At 42.5% G+C, this 19,913-nt stretch overlaps 1 protein-coding gene across 3 annotated transcripts in view; it reads left to right on the top strand.

Moving 5' to 3' along the window:
* The first annotated feature begins 9,625 nt into the window (after positions 1 to 9,625).
* LOC134154010 (transducin-like enhancer protein 1) overlaps positions 9,626 to 19,913 on the top strand; it is a 67,378-nt gene continuing 57,090 nt past the window's right edge. The window contains exons 1-4 of one of the 3 annotated variants that reach the window (XM_062600659.1): positions 9,626 to 10,795; positions 11,248 to 11,348; positions 12,984 to 13,047; positions 13,148 to 13,192. In XM_062600659.1, coding sequence (XP_062456643.1) covers positions 10,772 to 10,795; positions 11,248 to 11,348; positions 12,984 to 13,047; positions 13,148 to 13,192 — 234 coding nt within the window. In that variant the 5' untranslated portion in view covers positions 9,626 to 10,771. The remainder of the gene's footprint in view (positions 10,796 to 11,247; positions 11,349 to 12,983; positions 13,048 to 13,147; positions 13,193 to 19,913) is intronic. The other 2 variants (XM_062600658.1, XM_062600657.1) reach the window with 2 other exon arrangements.

Here is a 19,913-nt window from a genome sequence, read left to right as displayed (position 1 = left end):
ACTTGAGAAGCGCGGCTCCCACTCACTATTGTTTTCAAACACAGGATCAAAATGTGCCCGACTTTGTTGAGCAATTTGCTTGTGGGAGTTTTTCTCAATTGAGGCTTCAGAATTTGTCTTGTGGTTTGGCTGGAAGAGGACCGACCAAGATTCAGAAATTATTTAAAAACATGTGTGACCTTGTCTGCATCATCTAGCCAGTTCAGCAGGAGCCCTCTGTGAATCACTTAAAGAAAGCTGTTTTAGAGTGCGGCGTTTTTTCTTTTCATAGATTTTATCTTGTCCTATGACAGGCCTAAAGATGAACAATGACCTGTGATTTGTTTTTTCTCCGCAAGTTTATTTGCTTTTTCAGTGTGAGCTATAGCATAAAAAAGAAAGTGTCCAACCCACTAATTCAGACTGAAGTGTATGATTTCAAAATAAACTCTATTTACTTGCATGGTAAATTGAGACAGATGTTCAGGCCGATTTATGAGAAATGCAGGCAAAAATTAAGTTCATAAGAAAAGGATGTAAATAAAAACAATATGGATGAAGCTTTAAATTGTTAATTAAATTAATGAAATAGATTAGCACTTTTAAAGAATTTGTATGAAAGCAACTGCCCTTCACTGCAGGTAATACATTTCACTTGAAAATTAAACGGTATATTCCAAATTGTTCTGCAAGACTGCAAAATTTGCCACACAAAATACATATAGAATAGATCCTTAAATGCTTAACTACTTCATCTTTTTGTTAGACAAATATTCCCTAGTTTTGTTGAGCTAAAAGCAAAATTTGAAAAGCAGACGTACTGTCTGCAATATTTATGAAGCAATGGACTGTTTTTAAAAATGATGCCCAACTTTACAGAACCTCATTACTAATTGTCTATGAAACTGATGGCATTTATAAATCCACAAATACTGGTGTTGTCTTTCAAGGACATTCCACTTGTAGATGCAAAGAGCACTGATAAAAGTACATTTGGGTTGTGCCAGCTTCAGAAGACTAATCATGTATCCGTTTCATTTGAGTGGCAGCCCTTAGTTTAAAGACAAAATACTCACACTTGACTGTTATCTTCCTACATGGACAAATCCTAATGCAATATATAGCCATGCTAAAAGTTGTATATGCACACCTGTATACATTGTACTGCTTACTCCCTCCTTTTTATGGTTTGCACTGGTGAGATTTGCAGTCTTCTATCTCAAAATGAATGAATAGTTGTATAGAAATATTTCACTTATATGAGCCAGTCCACCCTCCAAGTACCATCTATGCTCCAGTGTCATGTAGCACCAAGCTTTTCTTTTGCATGGACACAACTTGATACAGACAACTAAGTACCTGGACATGTGCAAGCACACTAAAAGATAGCAAAGCCACAGAAAATGTGAGTGTCTGGATAGAAATTATGTTGCTAGCAAATGGACAATTCTATCCTACCTATTGAATTTATAATTGAAATTACAGATATGTACACATTTTAGTTCATTTTGAACTCTGGCAGGCAGATGATAAATCTTGTTTTCAAATCACACACAAATACACACAAAACCCTCCCAAAGCAATTCAGTATATAACATACCATCTATACTATACTCATTAGGCCTCTATTTTCACACAAAATGTCTTGGGCTGTTCTTTCCTCAACTATCAGTGTTAAGCTTAACTTTTCACCATGTTCTGCAATTGATAAATATTCATATATTTGGATTTGTGATATATGATTACTCTAGTGTCTGTGTAATCACATCAGATGCAGTTTTTTGAGATAGGAAGTTTATTGGTGGCTGAGAACAGTAAAATATAAGTGTAACTGCAAAGAGTGAACATATTTTTCCACTTCTTTATACTAACTTTATACTGGGTAATGCCGTTGATTATAAGAACAGCAATGTGTCAGAAGAGAGAACAGGGATCAGCAATTGCAAGATATATATTTTTGTAGAATGTTTCATCTGAGCATCCATTTGAGCACTGAGTGGAGGATCCATATTAGTGATAGTTCTAAGTATACGACAAGCTACGAAATTTATGATTTCACGCTTTGGGGAAAGGTCAGAGTTGTAGTCAGTATAAGTTGTTCGAGATACAAGTGGAGACACCTGGACTAGAAGTGGCAGAAGAGTAGTAATTTTAGAATGAGGAGAGAAGCAGAGAAATGGACAGTGCTGGATGACTGATTCATTAACTTCTTTTGTTTTCATCCTGTAAGAAAAAGTAACTCCTTGTTAACAATCTTGCATTGAGTTCAATAGCGTTTTTCTGAGGAAATTTCCAGATTTGTTAAGAAATACATCAAGCTGAGTAGTACTGAAATGTTCCCTTCCCCCACAATTCCTTTGCCCACCCCAGTGCCCCTCTCCATCACTATCCCTGGCCAGAGACTTTTTTCTTAGAATCACTTCACTTCACATTGGATCCTAAAAGATATATTGGTAAGTTCATTTCCTGAAATATATGGGAGCCCAGAGCTTTTATGGCATGGGGAAAGCTGGAAACAGAGTTCATGCCTCTGTGCCACCAGCACTGGAATGGCATCTCAGCAGATGTTGCAGTGGTAGCCTGCCAGCACATTACAGCATTAGCAATATGAAGAGACAGCAGGATAACACAATCTGTTCTCATCTAGCCTCCACCAGACTGAAGGCTGAGGTCTGGAGTAAAAGGTTAGTATAGAAGCAACTCAGATGAAGTTTATAACCTCAGTGTAGACAAGAACTCAAATTCTGAAGAATGAGGGCAGAATTTCTAGAGAAACAGTTGCCAAGCCTGAGCCAACTTCCAATTGAATCTAATTCCTATTGGCTAACAGGGAGGTACAATTTCACATACAATATTTTTGCACCACATCTGTACTTAGATGATTCCTAAAGGCTGTTGCTTTTGTACATGGAAGAACATATACTAGAGTGAAGGACAGAGCTCCATGTACCTCTACAGCAGTAAATAGTTGGTGTTTTCCTCCTTGAAATGTCAACACACCTATAGCTATCTCGTTCTGTCACATAATCCTCTTTTTCTAAGATGAAATTTCCTTCATCCTTTCCCACAACTCTCAGTGCATCAGCCCTCTTTCCTGAAATGGGAGCATGAGCCTTTGTTGTCTCATCAAGATGACCAGTTTGCTAGGAGCATACGAATGGCAGCTGCTGTGAATTTTGATATAAAAGGAATTACGTTTTTTAATTTTTGAAAAGAAATAAGGGAAAGAAGTAGGCTACTAGTGACAACAGAAGTTACTGATACATTGATATTTATGAATAGTTCTGCTGATTAGTCTTGGTAAAAGTTAGTTCTGTTACAGTAAATACGCAAATAATTTCATTTGTGTTCAACAGGTTTGAAAACAATCTGCATCCAACATTGCTGCAAAATGTGTGCAGTTGGGAAGTTTGCAACTCTAAGGGCTGGGGAGATAGTGGAGGCCATGGAAAAGTAGATGGAACAAAGCAAAGTATCAGAAAAGAGTAATTTAGGAATGTTAATAATTTTAGTACATGAAGTACTACACAGAGAGAAAAGCTGTCCTATGAGGATCTATTGTGCCAAACTGTGTAATGAAAGTGATTGTTCATTTTCCTATGAGCCACAGACTTTGGTTTCCCCTGCTGACAAATAAGCTTGAGCAAATATAGTTGAGGTGACTTAGGGAGTGACCTGTTCTCCTCCCCTCTCCCTGCAGCTGACCTGTCCAGCACTCTGCTAGAAAAAGACAGCTTGCTCGCTGGAGTTTGGTGATGGGGAGGGACGTATTCCTGTGCAGTCTGGCTTCTTAACATATAGAAGCCAGGTGCTTTGCTGCTATAGTGACAGTGAGGGCAGTGAAGGCGAGGGCAGGTAAAAGTTCCTTTCTGCTTCCTTTCCTTCACTGGAGTGTGGGGGGGTGACGGGGATGGGGGGAGGGGGGCTAGTCAGATTCAGGCAGGTCCTAGGGTGTGGTTGCAACTCAGTAGGTCCTGTCAGACCCCCTCCTGCTTGTCAATACTTAAATAAGAGTCTACACAAAATCTTAATTACAGATTTGCTACCATTATATCCAGGTCCCATAATAGTCTTAAAATATTCCTTTTTTAAAATATTCTTTTCTTTGTACAAAATGAAGATAAAAGGTAGAAGAATAACATATATCTCAATGATATTTCCACAGTAGATTTTAGTCTGTGGATCTCTGGTGATCTGTAGACTATATCTAAGATGTCAATGACAGATTATAGGAAAAAAGGGAAAGAAACTTTCTATCAGTATCAAGTCAATATATATAGAATTAAAATTGGCTGGAAAAGTTTTAGGAATTGGCAAATCAAAGAAAAGTAAGTAATGTACCACCACTAGCTCACTAGAGTGTTTAACTATGTTTCTGTGACATCCATGACCTTTAGATACTTACAGTAAAACCCAGTCCTCTGCACTTACATAGCTTCATTTGTAAAAACATGTGTTTTACGTATGTATGTTACACACAACCTATGCATGCAAAATATGGCCCTGATCCCATGAAGCAGACTTAGATGCAGAGATGCTCTTTCTCACGCAAGTGTTCTCATTGACTTCAAAGGGTCTACTTCCAGAAGTGGACCTAGTCATGTGTATGACAGGATGAGGGCGCTGGTATGAACATTTGTCCCTACTTACTGTACAAAATAGGCATACTTTGCTTCTTTCTCTGTGATCTCCTTTGGTAAAGACCCCATTTTGCAGCACACTAAAGTGTGATATACTGACAGGTGGTCTTTATTAAAGAGGTCGTTGACACTGTCAAGCATCTTTTGAGAGCTGACATTGCACCTAGAAGGTTATCAGGCCGGAGCCATGAAGTCTAAAACAATTTCTCTGACCATATTGTAAACAGGTAATATCTCTCACCCCTCTTTAGGCTTAACAAAGTATTAGAGATCAGAGTTCTCCTGCATCTCTTCCCTGCCTCCCACCATCCATGTATTCACTTCCCTGAAGCTTTGTCTCTAAGTACTCTGCAGAAGTAGTGAAGTTATGAAAGAGCTACTTTAATTATAAGTACTAGAGTAATGAATTCAAGTACACTCATTTATCATAAAGGGCTTCCCCATCTGTCTCTAAAGTATGCTCAAAATGTTGTGTATTTGACAACATTAAGGTTGAGAATTTATAGCATTTTAGTTTCAAATACTCCATTTTGGTTAGCTTTTTGTAAGATCGCACTACTGCATTTTGACTGAAAGAACAGATTGGGATGTGTGTGTGTGTGTGCGCGCGCGCACGTGTGCGCGCGCGCGTGTGTGGTCTCTTCCTAATTTATTTGCACTTCAACCCATTGGGATCAAGCTGCAATCCCTGTAGGCAAAGGAAGATTAGGGAAAGCAACTGACTGTTTTTTCCCAGACACAGAAGGGAAAGCAACTTCTCAAGTACCGCAAGTTTTTCTGGCCACTGTACAAATTGTTCCTGAGTATGGAGAGTTTCCAAAAGACCTAATTAGCAACTCGCTGCAAACATTTCTTTGCATTAGCTAATGATCCGGCTACACTTGTAAGCAAACAGTACCAACATATCTAATCAATGCAGAAAAACCAACAGAATGCCTATTAAACATCTGGATGTAATTTTCTACTTAGACTTAGAACAAAATGAAAACATATGCAGGTTTCTTTGATCTATGCCTCAACAAAGAAATTGTCGATAAAAAAACATACTGGCCAGTCAATGTGTCATTTTCATAAAGCTTGGTCATTTCTCTTCAAATGTTCCCAGTTTAATTTTGTTGGTTTCCTGCAATCTCTAATTTTACCATATTGTGCGAAACCACAAGAGATTCTTTGGATCTGATTTTATTTGAGGTTTTACTGCTGCACGATCTGCTACTGATTTTTTCTCAAGCTCAACTCAGGGAATTTTTAAGGGTGAAAGAGTGGGGGAAGGGAATACAGACATTATGGTAAAATGACCTACTACAACTTTTTGAACATTCTTGCCTACAAGGAAAGCTGCTAATTAAAAAGAAATCAAATTACAAACAGGATATGCAATGGCTATTAGCCAAAAGATTGTGAATAATTAGAAATGTAATTGCTTTACCCGGCTCAGATCACTTGTACTTCATAAATAAATAAATATTTTTAAAGACGATATTGTTTTGCATGCCCTCATAATAGTTTTCATTCTTACAGTTCACTACTGTACCCGATACACTGTAAGTCTCAGATACTCTTCTTTTTCTCTATTCCACCTGTGCTGTTTTACCATTAAAAAAGTGAAAATGAAACAGCTCCCTAACCTCACACACGCACATATATATCATTTTTAAACACAAGTTTTCTCTTTCAGTTAAAAATCCAATGATGCCTTTAAAAGCTATAAAGTCTATTCAATTCCATAATTGCTTCCTCCATCAATTTTCTCTCCCTACATAGAGAGCCGAACAGTGACCTAAATCACAAACTTCCTAAATTCTTTCCTCCCTGCATCAGCAAAGTCTTAGTGATTAACATCATCAATATTTTTATTGTATGTGCCAGTTTGTAGGGAGTTAAGTAGCAATGCTAACAGAAGTAAGTTATAACGTTAACAGTAGAGGAAAAAAATGTAAACATTATGGTAAATTGAACATCATACAATGCCTCATTTCCCTAAAGAACAGATGCTTTATCTGAAACCCTTTCAGTATACTGAAAGCAGATTTTGGACCCAGTCCTGCTTCTTTTTTCCCCCTCAAAGCTCTACCTGCTTACAGTATGAGTTTGAGTATGTAACTAATGCAGGATTAGGCCTTCTGCTTTCTGAGTAAGAACATTACATTAAAATGTTTAAGGGGGACAATAACGAGATTTAAACTAGCAAAGTAGAACTGATGATTAATCAGAATGGTTTGGGATGGGGGTCAATATTGAAGGCAATCTGTTTTTATTTTATTTTTAAAACATAAGAAAATGATTTAAACACAATTATTTGTAATTCATTTTGAGAATTGTGTAGTGTAATTACAGTATTATGCCATAACAATTTGGTGTAAAATATTACCTTGAGTTGAATGCAGCTCTTTACAACTTGCTTAGACAAATTTTGGCCTGTGTTTCACTGATATAAACATTGAGTAATGCCATGGAATGAGGAGGTTAAGTTTTCTCGCACTGATTGAAATGTGCACCCATCTAACAAAAAGGAAATTTTTGTCCTCCATTTGTCCAGCGAGGATGAACTATAAATTACTTAGATATCAGGAAGTATTGGTTATTATTCGTATTAGGTAATGTTGTATGTCAGTTGCTCTCACTTGAAAAAATAATCAGTGCACTTGATTCTACTACTGCTTTTACAACTCTTCTGTCTTGATTATAATGGAGAAGATTCAAAATGCCCTGAAGTGCCTGATTTCAAAACCTAAGTTGGTTAAAAGCACTTGTTTGAAGAAATTAGGAAAACAGAGCTTTTCTGTTTCTGTTAAAACATGCCTTGGACATTTAATGATGACAAATAAAGATTAGAAGACATTTCAGCTTTCATGTAGGTGAGCAATTAAAATAAAGCTTTTGTTTTTTTCCAAAACATAGTGTTTTTTTTTAATGTCATATCTGTTAATATCTCATTAACAACTTGTGCCAGCAGGTTAAGCATAGTACAGCCAAAGTTAGGTAAGTATTATGTTATTACAGACTCCATAGCTACTAGGTACACACACAAAGTATATAATAATAGCTTACATTTTTACGGCATCTTTCATCTGATGATCTAAGTGCTTAATTAATTAAGCTTTCTAATGCCATGCACAGAGCAGTGAGTTGACTTGTTCAGGATAACAGGGGAAGAGCTGGGAACATGATTCAAGATTTTTAGCTCTACTTATTTACCTGGAACACCAGACAAGTCTGCATTCCTGTCCCACAACCACAAGCTAATAAAACAAGTATTTTGATTCCCATCTTAAAAACTAGTATAAAAGAGAATTCTTCATTTATTTATATTTAGGTATTCACAAATACATATGCACATATATTTATATACAGAAAAATGTATATACCTAAGTACAGACACAGCTGCATATACATGTATGTATAAGATGCAGGCACACACACACAAATGTATACATGCATTTATCTGTATTCAATTTCAAAATCTACAGTCCAGGAATGAAGTCCAAACTGCGTTGCAGCAGAATGAGGAAGTTTCTTTTTTTTTCCTTTGGTTATTTTAATGTAAAACTGGAAATAATGTAGTATGGAAATTAGCAATCTGAATGAGTAAAGCTGTATCTTGCTATTGCAACGTATCAAATTTCGTATCAAATTTTAAATATAGCCTGCTCTTTCTTGAAAATACAAGTGAAGCTTAATACAATTCTAAATAAGTATATCTAATAAACACTAATAGGGAATGATAAGAAAAAGTGTATTATAAAATTACCCTTTGTATGTTTAAAGGAGACGATACGACATTGTAAGACCTCTCTCTGTCTAGGTAGTATATAGCTGTACTAATGGCATAAATATGTCTCAAGGCATTAAGTCTGAAGGTACCAGTACCCGATACTTTATCATTTAACTCTGCTATGAATATGATGGTTGTTAATAGGGGATACGTTTTGAAGTTTATTTCCCACTGCAAGCTGTGTTGCTATTTGTCATCTCAGTAGTCACACACGAAGCCTGGGGAATTTGTTTGACCCTCATCTGCTTCAAGTGGGGCCATAAACCATTTGTAATAGTAAAGCTCCAGACAGCTTTGCTCTAGTGGACCTCTCTTAAAAAAAAAAAAAAAAAAAAAAAAAAAAAAGCCCATTTTCCCCCAAGGACAACCTCGGGCTGACCGGGGGTCAGGATAACGATGCTTCGGATTTCGGGACGCCTCAGGCCAGGGCGAGGCTCTCACGCCGCTCTGCGGTGCCTCCCGCGGGGGCCAGTACCCTGCAGAGGCCACCGCAGCTGCGGGCCGGCTCCGCTCCCGCACCGCCCTCCTCGCAGCGGAGCAAGGCACGGCCCGCGGGCCGCTGGGCATCACCGCCGCGGGCTCTACGCCCCCACTGGTGGGAAGTGCGCAAACACAAACACCGCGCCTCAGCCGCGGCGCTAGCCCGCAACGCACCCGGCCACTGTGGGAAGGCGAGCGGCCGGCGAGGCGGCCGCGCTGCTCCGCGCCGCCCGGCGCCGCTGCGGGCGCAGCCGGGTCCCCGCGCAGCCCCGCGGCCGCGCGCAGGCGGGCGGGCCCGCGGCCCGGCGCCGCGCCCCGCCCCCGCTCCGCCCCGCCCCGCCCGCCCGGCGGGCCCCACGTTACTTTGACTGACAGCTCAGCCCCTCCACTCTCCTTCCCACCGACCTTCCCCTCCTCCCCGCCGCTCCTCGAGCTCCGCGCCTTCCCATTGGCCCGCTCGGAGGGCTCCTGCTGCTCCGCCAGAAACGCTTCCCAGCGAAACGCGGGCAGGCGGTGCGACGGAGGGCTGGCTGCCATTGGTCGGCGCGGCCGGGCGCATCACGGCCCCACGTTGGTGACGGCGCAGGCGATAGGGCGGCGGCGGCGCGGCCCCCCCGCGCGGCGGCGTGGGCGGGGCCGGGCGGCGGGTTAGCTGGAGGAGTGTGAAACCGCGTGTTAATGTAAGCGGCGCGGGCGAGCGCGGCGCGTCCCGCTCGGCCAGGGCCGCGCAGCGCAGCGCAGCGCAGCCCGTCCCGCGGAGCCCGCCGCGCCTCGGCCTGGCGGGGGGGCGCCTCGGCGCCGGCCGCCTTCCCGCCCGCTCTGGCCTGGGTTGCTCGGTCGGGGACAACTTTATCCCGGGGCGGCCGAGGGAGCGCGGAGCAGCAGCAGCAGGAGAAGGAGGAGGATGCCGCCGCAGCGATGCGCCTTGCTTGGGCGGCTCTGGTGAGACTCGCGCTTCCCCGACGTGCGCCCGGCCGGAGCAGGCTGCAGCAGCGCTGGTGCACGGAGGAGCTTCCCGGCTGAGTTAGCGCCGAAACGGACGCTTTTATCTTTTTTTTTTTTTTTTTTTTTTTTTTTTTTTTTTTTTTTTTTCCTGACCGGGCGGTTCGGCTTGGCCGATCGGGCCCGTGGGCGTTTTGAGCGGTTTTGTTTCCCTTTTGTCCCAGGGATCTTCGCAACTCTTGGAGGAGCGCGCTGCGTGCGTGGGTGCCTCCTCTCCGCTCTTGCGTTTCGTGCATGTGCTACTGGAGCCGCTCGGGCCCGGGCTGGCTGGGCAGAGCCCCCCCTGCCCCCTTCCGTCGCCTCCCTGCCTCCTCCCTCGTTCACCGCTCGGTGTCTTGCCGATGACCCGGCACCCGGGAGCAGCGCGGCCCCCGCTGGAGACTTTCCCCCGCCGCGGTGGCGTGGCGCGGTCCCACCGCTGACACCGCGTCCCGCTTCCTGCGCCTGGATTTTCCCCTCTTGGCACGAGGAGAAGTGTGGAGAGGACTCGCCTTCGCCCGGGCTTTGCGCTGTTACAAGAGCGCCGGCAAGTTGCGAGCTTCCGACGGAATTACTGACTCCGGCGGCGGAGGAGCGGCGGCGCCCGCCCGACCCCGGCGCTGGAGCGGCGCGGAAGGAGCGCGGAGCTGCCCGTGACCGTCCCGAGCGGGGCTCTGCTCCCGGCTCCCGGCCGCCCCCGAGGCACCAGCAGCAAAGCAAGCCGCGGCCGGAGGATGTCCCCGCGGCGGGGGCTCTGAGCAGCGCTGCTCCCGCCTCCTGTCCTCCGCGGGGGGCGGCCGGCGCTGGTCCTTCCTTCCCCCGCCGCCGCTTCCCGGGACCTGAAGTTGGGGCGGGGGGGGGGGCCGCCGCCGCCGCCAGGATCGAGCTGCGGAGGAGCCCGGCGGCGGCCAGAGCCATGTTCCCGCAGAGCCGGCATCCCGTAAGTACGGCGGCGGGCGGGTCCGCCGGCCCGGCCCGTGCCGACGCCGCGGGCCGGTCCCGGGCGCCCTCCCGAGTGCGGCGGGGGGAGGCGCCCCCCGTCCCGTCCCGTCCCGCCCCGCCCGCCGCCCGGTTTGCTTCTCGTGTAACTCGCTCGCCGGGGAGGCGAGGGCGGGGGTTCGGGGCCGGCCTCAGCCTTGCCGCCGGCCCGGCCGTGCCCCGCGGCGGGGAAGAGCCGGCACGCCCCGCTGCCGGGAGATGGCGGCGGGCAGCGCGGGCGGGCCGGGGCCGGGGCCGCCCCGGGCGGCGCTGCCGGCCCTGCGCCCCGCAGGCGAGGGACGGCGAGGCGGGTGAGAAGCGGGCGGCGGCGGCGCCGCCTCCAGGGCGGGGGGCGGGCGGCCCGGCGCGGCTTTTGTCTCACCGTTGCCCCTCTCTCCGCCGCGCCTGCCGCAGACGCCGCACCAGGCTGCGGGGCAGCCCTTCAAATTCACCATCCCCGAGTCGCTGGACCGCATCAAGGAGGAGTTCCAGTTCCTCCAGGCGCAGTACCACAGGTGAGCGGGGCGCGGGCGGGGCGGGGGCGCCGCTCCCCTGCCCGCGCCCGGCGGCTGCTCTGAGCCGCCGCCGCCAGGCGGGGGCGCGCGGCGTCGCGGCCGTTGGCCGTTGGCCGGCCGGGGCGCGCGGCCGTTGGCCGTTGGCCGGCCGGGGCGCGCCGCCGCCGCCGCTCTGCTGCGGCTCTCTGCCGGCCGGAGCTGCAAGGGGCGGCGTGGCTGCTCCGGGCCCCGCGCCGTGGCGGGGGCCTCCCCGCAGGGCCGGGAGCTCAGCAGGAGGCAGTGTAGTCTTGTGGTTAGAGCAGAGGCGACCCTGCTACCTGGGCACCCGTGAGATGACGGTAAAAACATAGCTGAACTCGTTCGCAACTTGTGAACGAAAAAAAAAGATCTTAGGACTCCTTATGTTGAGGGCTTTCTAAAGTATTCTGGGAGAAGATCCGCGCTAATCTTGTGATGCAGGCTATCCGGGGGACTAATTCTCATGTTTGCTCTTTTCTGTGTATGGGGTTAATGCAAAGAATAATAAAATGCTAGCACACAGTGCTTGACCAAGAAGGATTCTAAAAGCATACAAGTACTGTAGTGGTACCACAAAGTTAACATCAGTCGACTGAAGTGGTAACGTTTGTTTTAGGTTGCTAGGCTTGTCCTTCAAACACTCCTGTTGCAAGTGTTTGCACTTGTTGCGGAGCTCCCTGCCTCAGCATATTTAGGATATGCATTCTCCTTGTTGCGTACATAGGGCATTTGGCATTATGAGGGGAATCTTTCTCACAAAATTTGTGTTTACATACCTTCACAAGACTTGGATAGCAATGAAATCTCTGCAAATTTCCGTGCTAGAATTCTCCTGGTTCATATTAGATTTCTTGTTTCCACCTATGACACTAGTCCTGACTCTTATCTTTAACTATTGACTTGTCTAAGCCATTTATTATTTTAAACATGCGATGTAAACTATGAATATTTGATACTACAACTGTAAGTGGAAAAATGCTGGCTAACACATTAACTACTCCATAGGATACATGTCATTAAAGAAAAATCGGTTTGCCCAAAGAGAATGTTGAGGCTCTTTACATCAGTGATTGTAGTCAGAATTCTGAGGCTATGAGTGAGAAATAAAAGTTCCAAATACAACTTTTCATGTAAGAAAACAAAAATAGAAAACTTCTAAGCAAATGATGCTCAAAGGTATTGATTTTCATTGTGGACAAGCTAGCATAAGCTGGAGATGTTTTGAAGGTGAAAATTACTTATGTGCCCAGGTTGCATAAGGCTGTAACTTACTAAATGTCAGTAGAAAAATAAAAATTTGTTTGACAAGAACTTTAGACAAATTCAGCTAATACTGTAGCTTGAGAGTTTATTGTGCTTCATAACTTTTTGTCAGAGCGTGAGGATTACCTATGATGCTTTAAGGAAAGTTTGGTCTTGTTTAATGAGTGCTATTACATACCTTCTAAATTTCCTGATCAATCTTTGCATTTAAGGGATGAATTAAGTCTTTCTCTCTGTTTGCATGTTAGTTTGAGTTTTTTTCTAATGAGCTTTTTCTGTCAAAATACGAATCAGGCGGGTAGATGTCAAAACAAATGACATAACACTTACATGAAGGTGTGATCTATTTTGTAGCCTTAAATTGGAATGTGAGAAACTGGCAAGTGAAAAGACAGAAATGCAGAGGCACTATGTGATGGTAAGTACACTTGGATTTTTTTTTTCTTTGCTTCTGTAAATATTTTCTAATACAGTTGTTAGCCAGCATGAGAAAGTAATGTATGTTTCTTAATTTGCAGTATTATGAAATGTCATATGGACTAAACATTGAAATGCACAAGCAGGTAAGGCATTTCATTTTCTAAACAACAAAATCTATAGTCTAGTGTATTTAAATGTAGCTTTTATTTATATTTGAATGACAGTATCTATGCCTGAAAGAATAGACTGATTTGTGGCTGTGATTAGTAAACCTTTGCTTGCCTACTGTGAAATGAGGTGTGTTTTAGGTTGAGCAGCAGCACTTTCTTGATGTTGGTTCTGCTTTGTATGGTTTTGATTTGACGTTGATAGAACCTTTGATATGTAGAACCAGTCTTATGTGTGCATAGCATATGTTGTGATAGTTGCTCAAATTCCTGTTATTTAAAGGAATGAAAAGATTAGTGACTTGGAAAGTGACTTGGAAAGCTCTCGTTATGACTATGAGTTTGCAAGTTCCCATAAAATTCACACTTATGGCCACTATAATGGTGAATAAAGAGAGTATTGAACTGGAACACGACACTAAGGACCTTGTAAGAGAAGAAAAGCTAAATGATTGCTCAGCCAGGAGGACCCTCAATTGAGTAGTCATTGTCTGCCAAAGAAAGCATTAATGGCAGAGTGTGAGTATTCTGTAGATATGCTGACATTTACTTTTTCATCAAGATGCTGGTACAATAAGTCTTTCAGAAATCGATGGCCTCTTAAAAAAATTATCATTAGATGAAGTTGCACAGTTGGACACATTTCAAAGTGCAACAATACAATTCTTTCTTGATGTATATGTGCTATTTCATCTAAAACTCTTGTTTCATTAAATTAAAGAGCATGGTTGACCGACTAGGGCACGGCGAAGAAATTGATTAGTTCAGGCTTCAGATCTTCAGTATATTCAAAGACTTTCATTAAGCAAGTGAATTGCAGAGTTGAATTTTGCTTTTGTAACTCTAAACTCTTTGACTTTTTTTTGTTTATTTTTTCCCCTTCTCCTAAGAATACTGTATTTGCTAAAGTGATGTTTTAATTCCATTCTAGTTTTATATCTGGAAAGCTAGATAATTTCTGGCATTTTGTGTTGTTTTTAGAGATGCACTTGTTTAAATGCAAAATACTTGGGGGGGGGGGAGCAGAGATCTTATGCCATCTGCATTGTTTTAAGTAATGCACTGAAAAGGTAGACGGAAAACCAGAGTAGTATTTGACTTAATTCTGTATTGTAGCTGCTGTAGTTTCTTTTGTTTGGTGTTTTAGATGAGTGCAGATTTTCTGTGAAGTAAATTGTCAGATTTTTGGGTAGTTTTTTTTTTTTTTTTCCTTCCCTCCTCCTAAACAACTTTAAAGCAGACTGTAACTTGTGAGGAAGTCAGCATCTACACAGGAGCCTTTTCTGGTGCAAAGTGGATGATTTATTGTTTTCATAAGCACTCTGAAGGGAACATGTGACCTCCATAAATGTACCAAGAATTAACTTTAGGGTAAAATCAATTAAGCCTGTGAGATTAAGGGCTGTCAGACCTAAGGTTTCCACTTTGACCTTAACATCTCTGTATTGCAAGGGCTTAATGTTTTGTGTGCGTGGCTACTATAATTATATACCTAGTATGCAATGATACTGTAGAGGCTTTTAAGATCCGTGGTAGTGTTATACTTCCTTCTAGCTGGGGAGAATAGAGAACGCTCCCTCTATACATGCTGGTAAGAAGTACATAAGAAAAAAATTTAAAGGGATAGATAAACTTCCCTGGATATGAGTCTTAGATACTCTGCTTTTAGGTGTTAGGTTATTCTAGTTTCTGATAAAAATACCACCTTCATATGAAAGAATCTTGAATTAGATGCCTGCTATGAGGATGCCAAATGGTTGTGTTACAATTCAGTATATAGATGGTCTTAGATTAAAAAAAACATAATGTCATTCTTTTGAATTTCCAGTGCAAATGATAAATTCTGAGGAGGCATTTGGCAGATAGTAATCATAATTCTTATTAAAACTGGTGATGTCTAGCCCCAAGGGTGTAGCCAGGCTCAAATTGATGCTTTTTGCTGGCTGATCACCAGCATGGCCTAAGTGCTCATTATGTTGTAGAGAGGGCCTTTGGAGCTCTCATTACGTTTGACAGGAATTCTCTCTAGGGGGAAACTGGGCATTAGCTAGACTCCTGACAGGCTGAAATTATTCCTGCTTTATGGCTTATAACCAAATGCTAGTAAGGCATCATCAGGGGACATGAAAAATTGTCATTTCTGACAACATCTTTGTTACTGAAAAATGCAGTGATGGGGAAACTTTACACTGAACGAGCTTTAATGTTTTTAAGGCCTGCCTCCTGTGTGGATGTGACACTTGCTCTGTGTGAAGCCTTTTGAATGGCTGGGCTGCTGTTTTTAAGAACAAAAAATTATACTGCAGCCGTGTTACTTTATGCAGTGTGCTGTGTGGATCATCGTTAAAGTAGAGTCACTTGGATAAAATGATGTAATTGTCATTTGCTTTCTCATGAAAGGATTGATTTCTTGTACTGATACAGTTCCCTTTGCATTTAATTTGGCAGTCTGTTGTAATTTGACTGGAATAAAGTTAGTTACGACTTGAATGTTGCTATAAGCAGACTCAATTGAGGTGAACTTTCATACACAGACAGCTACATTACAAAGCTTTCCACCTGAGTATGTTGCATTTGAGTCAAGAAGTGGCTGTGTTAGGGGCTTCCTTTACAACTTTAAATTTACTGCTTTGCTGTGTTTAATTGCATAAATCAAGATGCTCTTGCTGCATTTCACCCTGCTGGCTGAACACTGGTCAGGGAATGAATAATCTTTTGGCATATTTATGGCTTGTTTGTGTTCTTGTCTTGTTTTTTTTAGGAATTTTAACGGTTAGTTCTAAAGAGGATGTTGAGTGTGTCTGTTGAGTGTGTTTCCAGACATTTACTTTTAAAAACCTGAGTAATTCGCAACAATTGCATATCTGAAATAGACACAAGCACCTGAGAATATTTAGGATAGGTGCATGTGATTCAGATACCATTTTTGTATGCGTCAAGGAATCACAAGAAGTAGGTGATTCTGTGTGATTTAAAGTTTTTCTTCATTATTCTGTCCTAGTCAGGTTTTCCCATTGTGATGGCTGTGGCTGGCAAAGCAGTTGCGGGAACTGCTACTGCCAAGACATTTGAATCTATTGGGTGTTAAAAATCCTACTACACTTTAGAGTTGCTGCCCTTGGCTATTAGGGCAATACCTCTTATTTTCACCAACAATGTCTGTCATCTGTCATAAGTCAGAAGATGAGACTTCCTATGTGTTTAATGCCCAGATTGTTTAGGTGTAAGATTAGCTTTTGTTCAGTGGCAGGCAGCCAAAGAAAGAAAATTATCATTGCTGAACTAACTGACAGACTATATAAATGGCTACTGTGTTTGTTTTTGCTGTCCTAAAAGTGACAGGTGAGTTTCTTTTTCTTTGGGTGGATTAATGTGGTATTGTGACCTGTCTTGAGGCAAACCTGATGTTCAGTTCCTTGCCTCTTGTAGGAAGTACTAATAATACAGATTTCTAAATGGTATTAGGATAACCAGTTGTCCAAGAGTTAGATATCTGTTTAGTTTGGACTGTTTTGTGGAATCATTTCTAATGCTCTACAAGCGAGGCCCAAATTTCTTACTAGTATCTCATTAGAACTAGTATCTCATTGGTCTCCAGCAGAGTGGGTTAAATAGAAGGGAATTAAGAAGCTTAGTTAGATCTGTACAGCTCCTAAATGGAATGGTAGTATTGATGAAAAAGATTAAAAAAAATCTTTGTCTTTTTTTCTGCTTGAATTTTAATTGTTGGAATGAAAAACTTAATTCTAAAAGTTTTGATACTATGTAGTGAGTGTTTCAAAGAGCTTGAAACACTCTTGCGTAAGACATGCAGAAACTGTTTTTTATTTAAAAAGGCAAGTGCCAAGATTGATTGGGATGTAATCTTTTCCCTCAAGTTGTATTTACTGTACAAATATTGGATTTCTATGTGAGTACAGTTGGATCATCAATAATTCTGTTACAGCCAAAAATACAGTTGCCAGTTTAAGCGAGAAGGAAAGACCAGATTAAAGAGCTCAACTTGCTCAATTTTTGAACAGTAGTTGAGATTGACGTCATTAGAGAGCTACCTGACAGATCCAAGGCGTTGCAGAAAATGTGTCTCCATAGTTTAGATAACTGTATTGTCAGATAGTATCTATTATTTCACTTTTTGGATTCACTTTATATACAAATAAATGAAAAAGTACATCTTAATATATTGTACCTATATTTAAAAACTATTTGATAATCTGGCATTATAGATGTGGTTTTCCAGGTTTCAGGTTTGTCATAGAACCATGGTGGTGGTCTCATCCTACAAAGTATACTATCAGTCTTCACTTGCATAGATGGAAGTTAATGTTGGCAAAAGTCTATATGGGCATATTTCATTATGGACTAGTTTGAGTGGGCAGGAGGGTTTGTTGATTTCTTTTGGGGTTGGCAGACAGCTACCTGAGAAGAACAACACTTTATGAACATAGAGTACTTATTTGACAGCGTATCTTGGAATGAACTTACTGTTCCTCTTTTTACTAGTTGTAACACCAAATCAAAGCTGACAGGCTGAACGTGTGAATGACCTTTCCCCCTCCAGCACTTAAGTAGGTATAAAATTACATTATGCCTCCTGTGGAAAATAGAAAATAGGATCTTCTAGGATTGTTGGTAGGTTGCCATTGACATGCAGTGTAAGCCTTCAGAAAAAATTTTGGGTTAGTTGGTGCTTACTGAAAGACTGTACAGCATGGAATCTTATTTTAAAAGTAGTAAAGCTTTAAGGAGAGATAATGATGTCATCTTTCTACTGAATATAAGATATGGGAATATTTAATGACACTTATGTCAATAAATACTACTGTTTGCATCTTTTGTCATGCTTCTTAGTCTTTGGATGTAGCTGTTTGAGCCATAGTAGTTGCTTGCATACTTTTTGCAGATTAGAAGAATGAACAGATAATAGAGAAAATTTCTTGTCTTTCAGGATGTGTGTGTTGAAACAGCTAGTTTAACAAATATGTCCTTAAAAGTATTCCTTGGCTGTGACTTTTAAAGTATCTAAATGCAAGTGCTCCCTTTTTTTGGTCTGAACTGGAAAACTAGTTGAGTATCAATTTTCTATCTTTAATATTCTGTGGCAGCATGTTTGTATCAGATCCGTGGGTAACATGTTCCAGTGTTTGACCTCCCCTCATTGTGACAAGCTTTTTCTCTAACTGATTAGGATTTTTCATGCTGCATTGATGACTGTGTTCTTTCTGCTGTGCTTCTCAAAGAGGAGTGTTGTTCAGGCTTCTCCATAATCAGCTGTTTGGCTGTTGAAGACAACAATTAGAGCTTCTTCTGCTGCCTTCTTCCCCCTCATCTTTCTGAGACAAAAAAACCTAACTTACTGCTGGTGTAGTATGTGCTCTACGTACCTGACCATCTTGGTAGCATTACTTAATCACTCAGCTCAGTTTGTCAATGCCTTCCTTTACTGGGAAGCCAAAAAGTGAATGGAGAATTTGTGGAGTGTTAAAGGGAGGGGAAATCTCCTGCTCTGAACAAGCTGGTTACATTTTTACATCCTAGGATAAAGTTAGCATTGTAACAAGATTGTGATGCTGTTGCATATTCCACTTGTCCTCCAGGATCGCTGCCAGCATTTTCTGCAAAACTACTTTCTAGCATGTTATTTTGCTGGCCCTTCTGGCTGTGCTGTTGCAAGGAGTGGGTCTCACAGGGGCAGAACCAGCAAGGCCGTTATGGCCTCTATCAAGGACTCCTTTGGCAAAGAGCTTCACAGATCTAATGTGCAGTGTATGTGTTTAAGAGCCTGATTTTGTTTGCTTTGAATCTGACTTTCATTATCTTTTGCCCCTAGTTCTCAGAGGAGAAAAGTAAACACCTGATATCTGGCTGCTTTCTCAACGCAGCAAAGTTTTATAGACCTCTGTCAGTCTTATCTATGTTGACTTTTTCAGATTGGGCAATCCCAGCCTACACTGTTCCTAAAGTACAAGTCGTTCTGTAGCTTTAGTCATTGTCTGTGCCTCTCCCTAAACCCTTTTCCATTTGCAACATCATCTAGATCTACAAGCAGTTCCTAGGGTATGAGTGAACCAGATAATTATATAATGATATAACTGTTAAATTTCTGTGTTTTTCTCTTCTCTTTGCTCCTTTACTAAGCAGTATCGCTTGCCGTTCATTCTGGCCGGCTGTTCTAGCCGTTTGTTACTCTGCTTTTTCTTTAATGTTCTTCAGAAATGTGAAAAATTAGCACTGATTTTTAAACTGCAAATGAAAAATCTTAGAGGGTTGGGTGGGTTAACTATAGAGGCTGCTATATTATTACGTAATAGCGAAACAGCAAATTGAGGTTGTGTTTTGAGTGTGGATTTTTTGCTGGGTATTTTTGTTTTGTCTTGTTTTTAACCGCTAGCAGCAGAGTTTTGTGGGGATTTATTTTAGTCGTCTTCATTTTTCCTGGAGCTTTTTGATATGTGGGTAAATAGTTGGTCAAAGCAACTTGTGTAGTGGCTGGTCAGTGTATTGACATGAACAGACGCAATAGAAAACTGCATTAGGAGGCAAGCTGTTGGGATTTGCAGTAAATATATTACAGAATGCAAGTGAATTGCCAATACTGCTTGTTTAGCAGTTTGCAAGGGCAATGGCAGTATGGATTTTTGAATTAGAAGGGAAGAACTGTTCTTTCTTTGTGCTGGAACATCTAGTTGATGACTGA

The sequence above is a fragment of the Rhea pennata genome, chromosome Z (assembly GCF_028389875.1).
Source record: "Rhea pennata isolate bPtePen1 chromosome Z, bPtePen1.pri, whole genome shotgun sequence".
In the NCBI taxonomy this organism is placed as follows: domain Eukaryota; kingdom Metazoa; phylum Chordata; class Aves; order Rheiformes; family Rheidae; genus Rhea; species Rhea pennata.
Note: the sequence above shows the minus strand (reverse complement) of the source record. Positions and strands in the feature narration are given on the sequence as shown.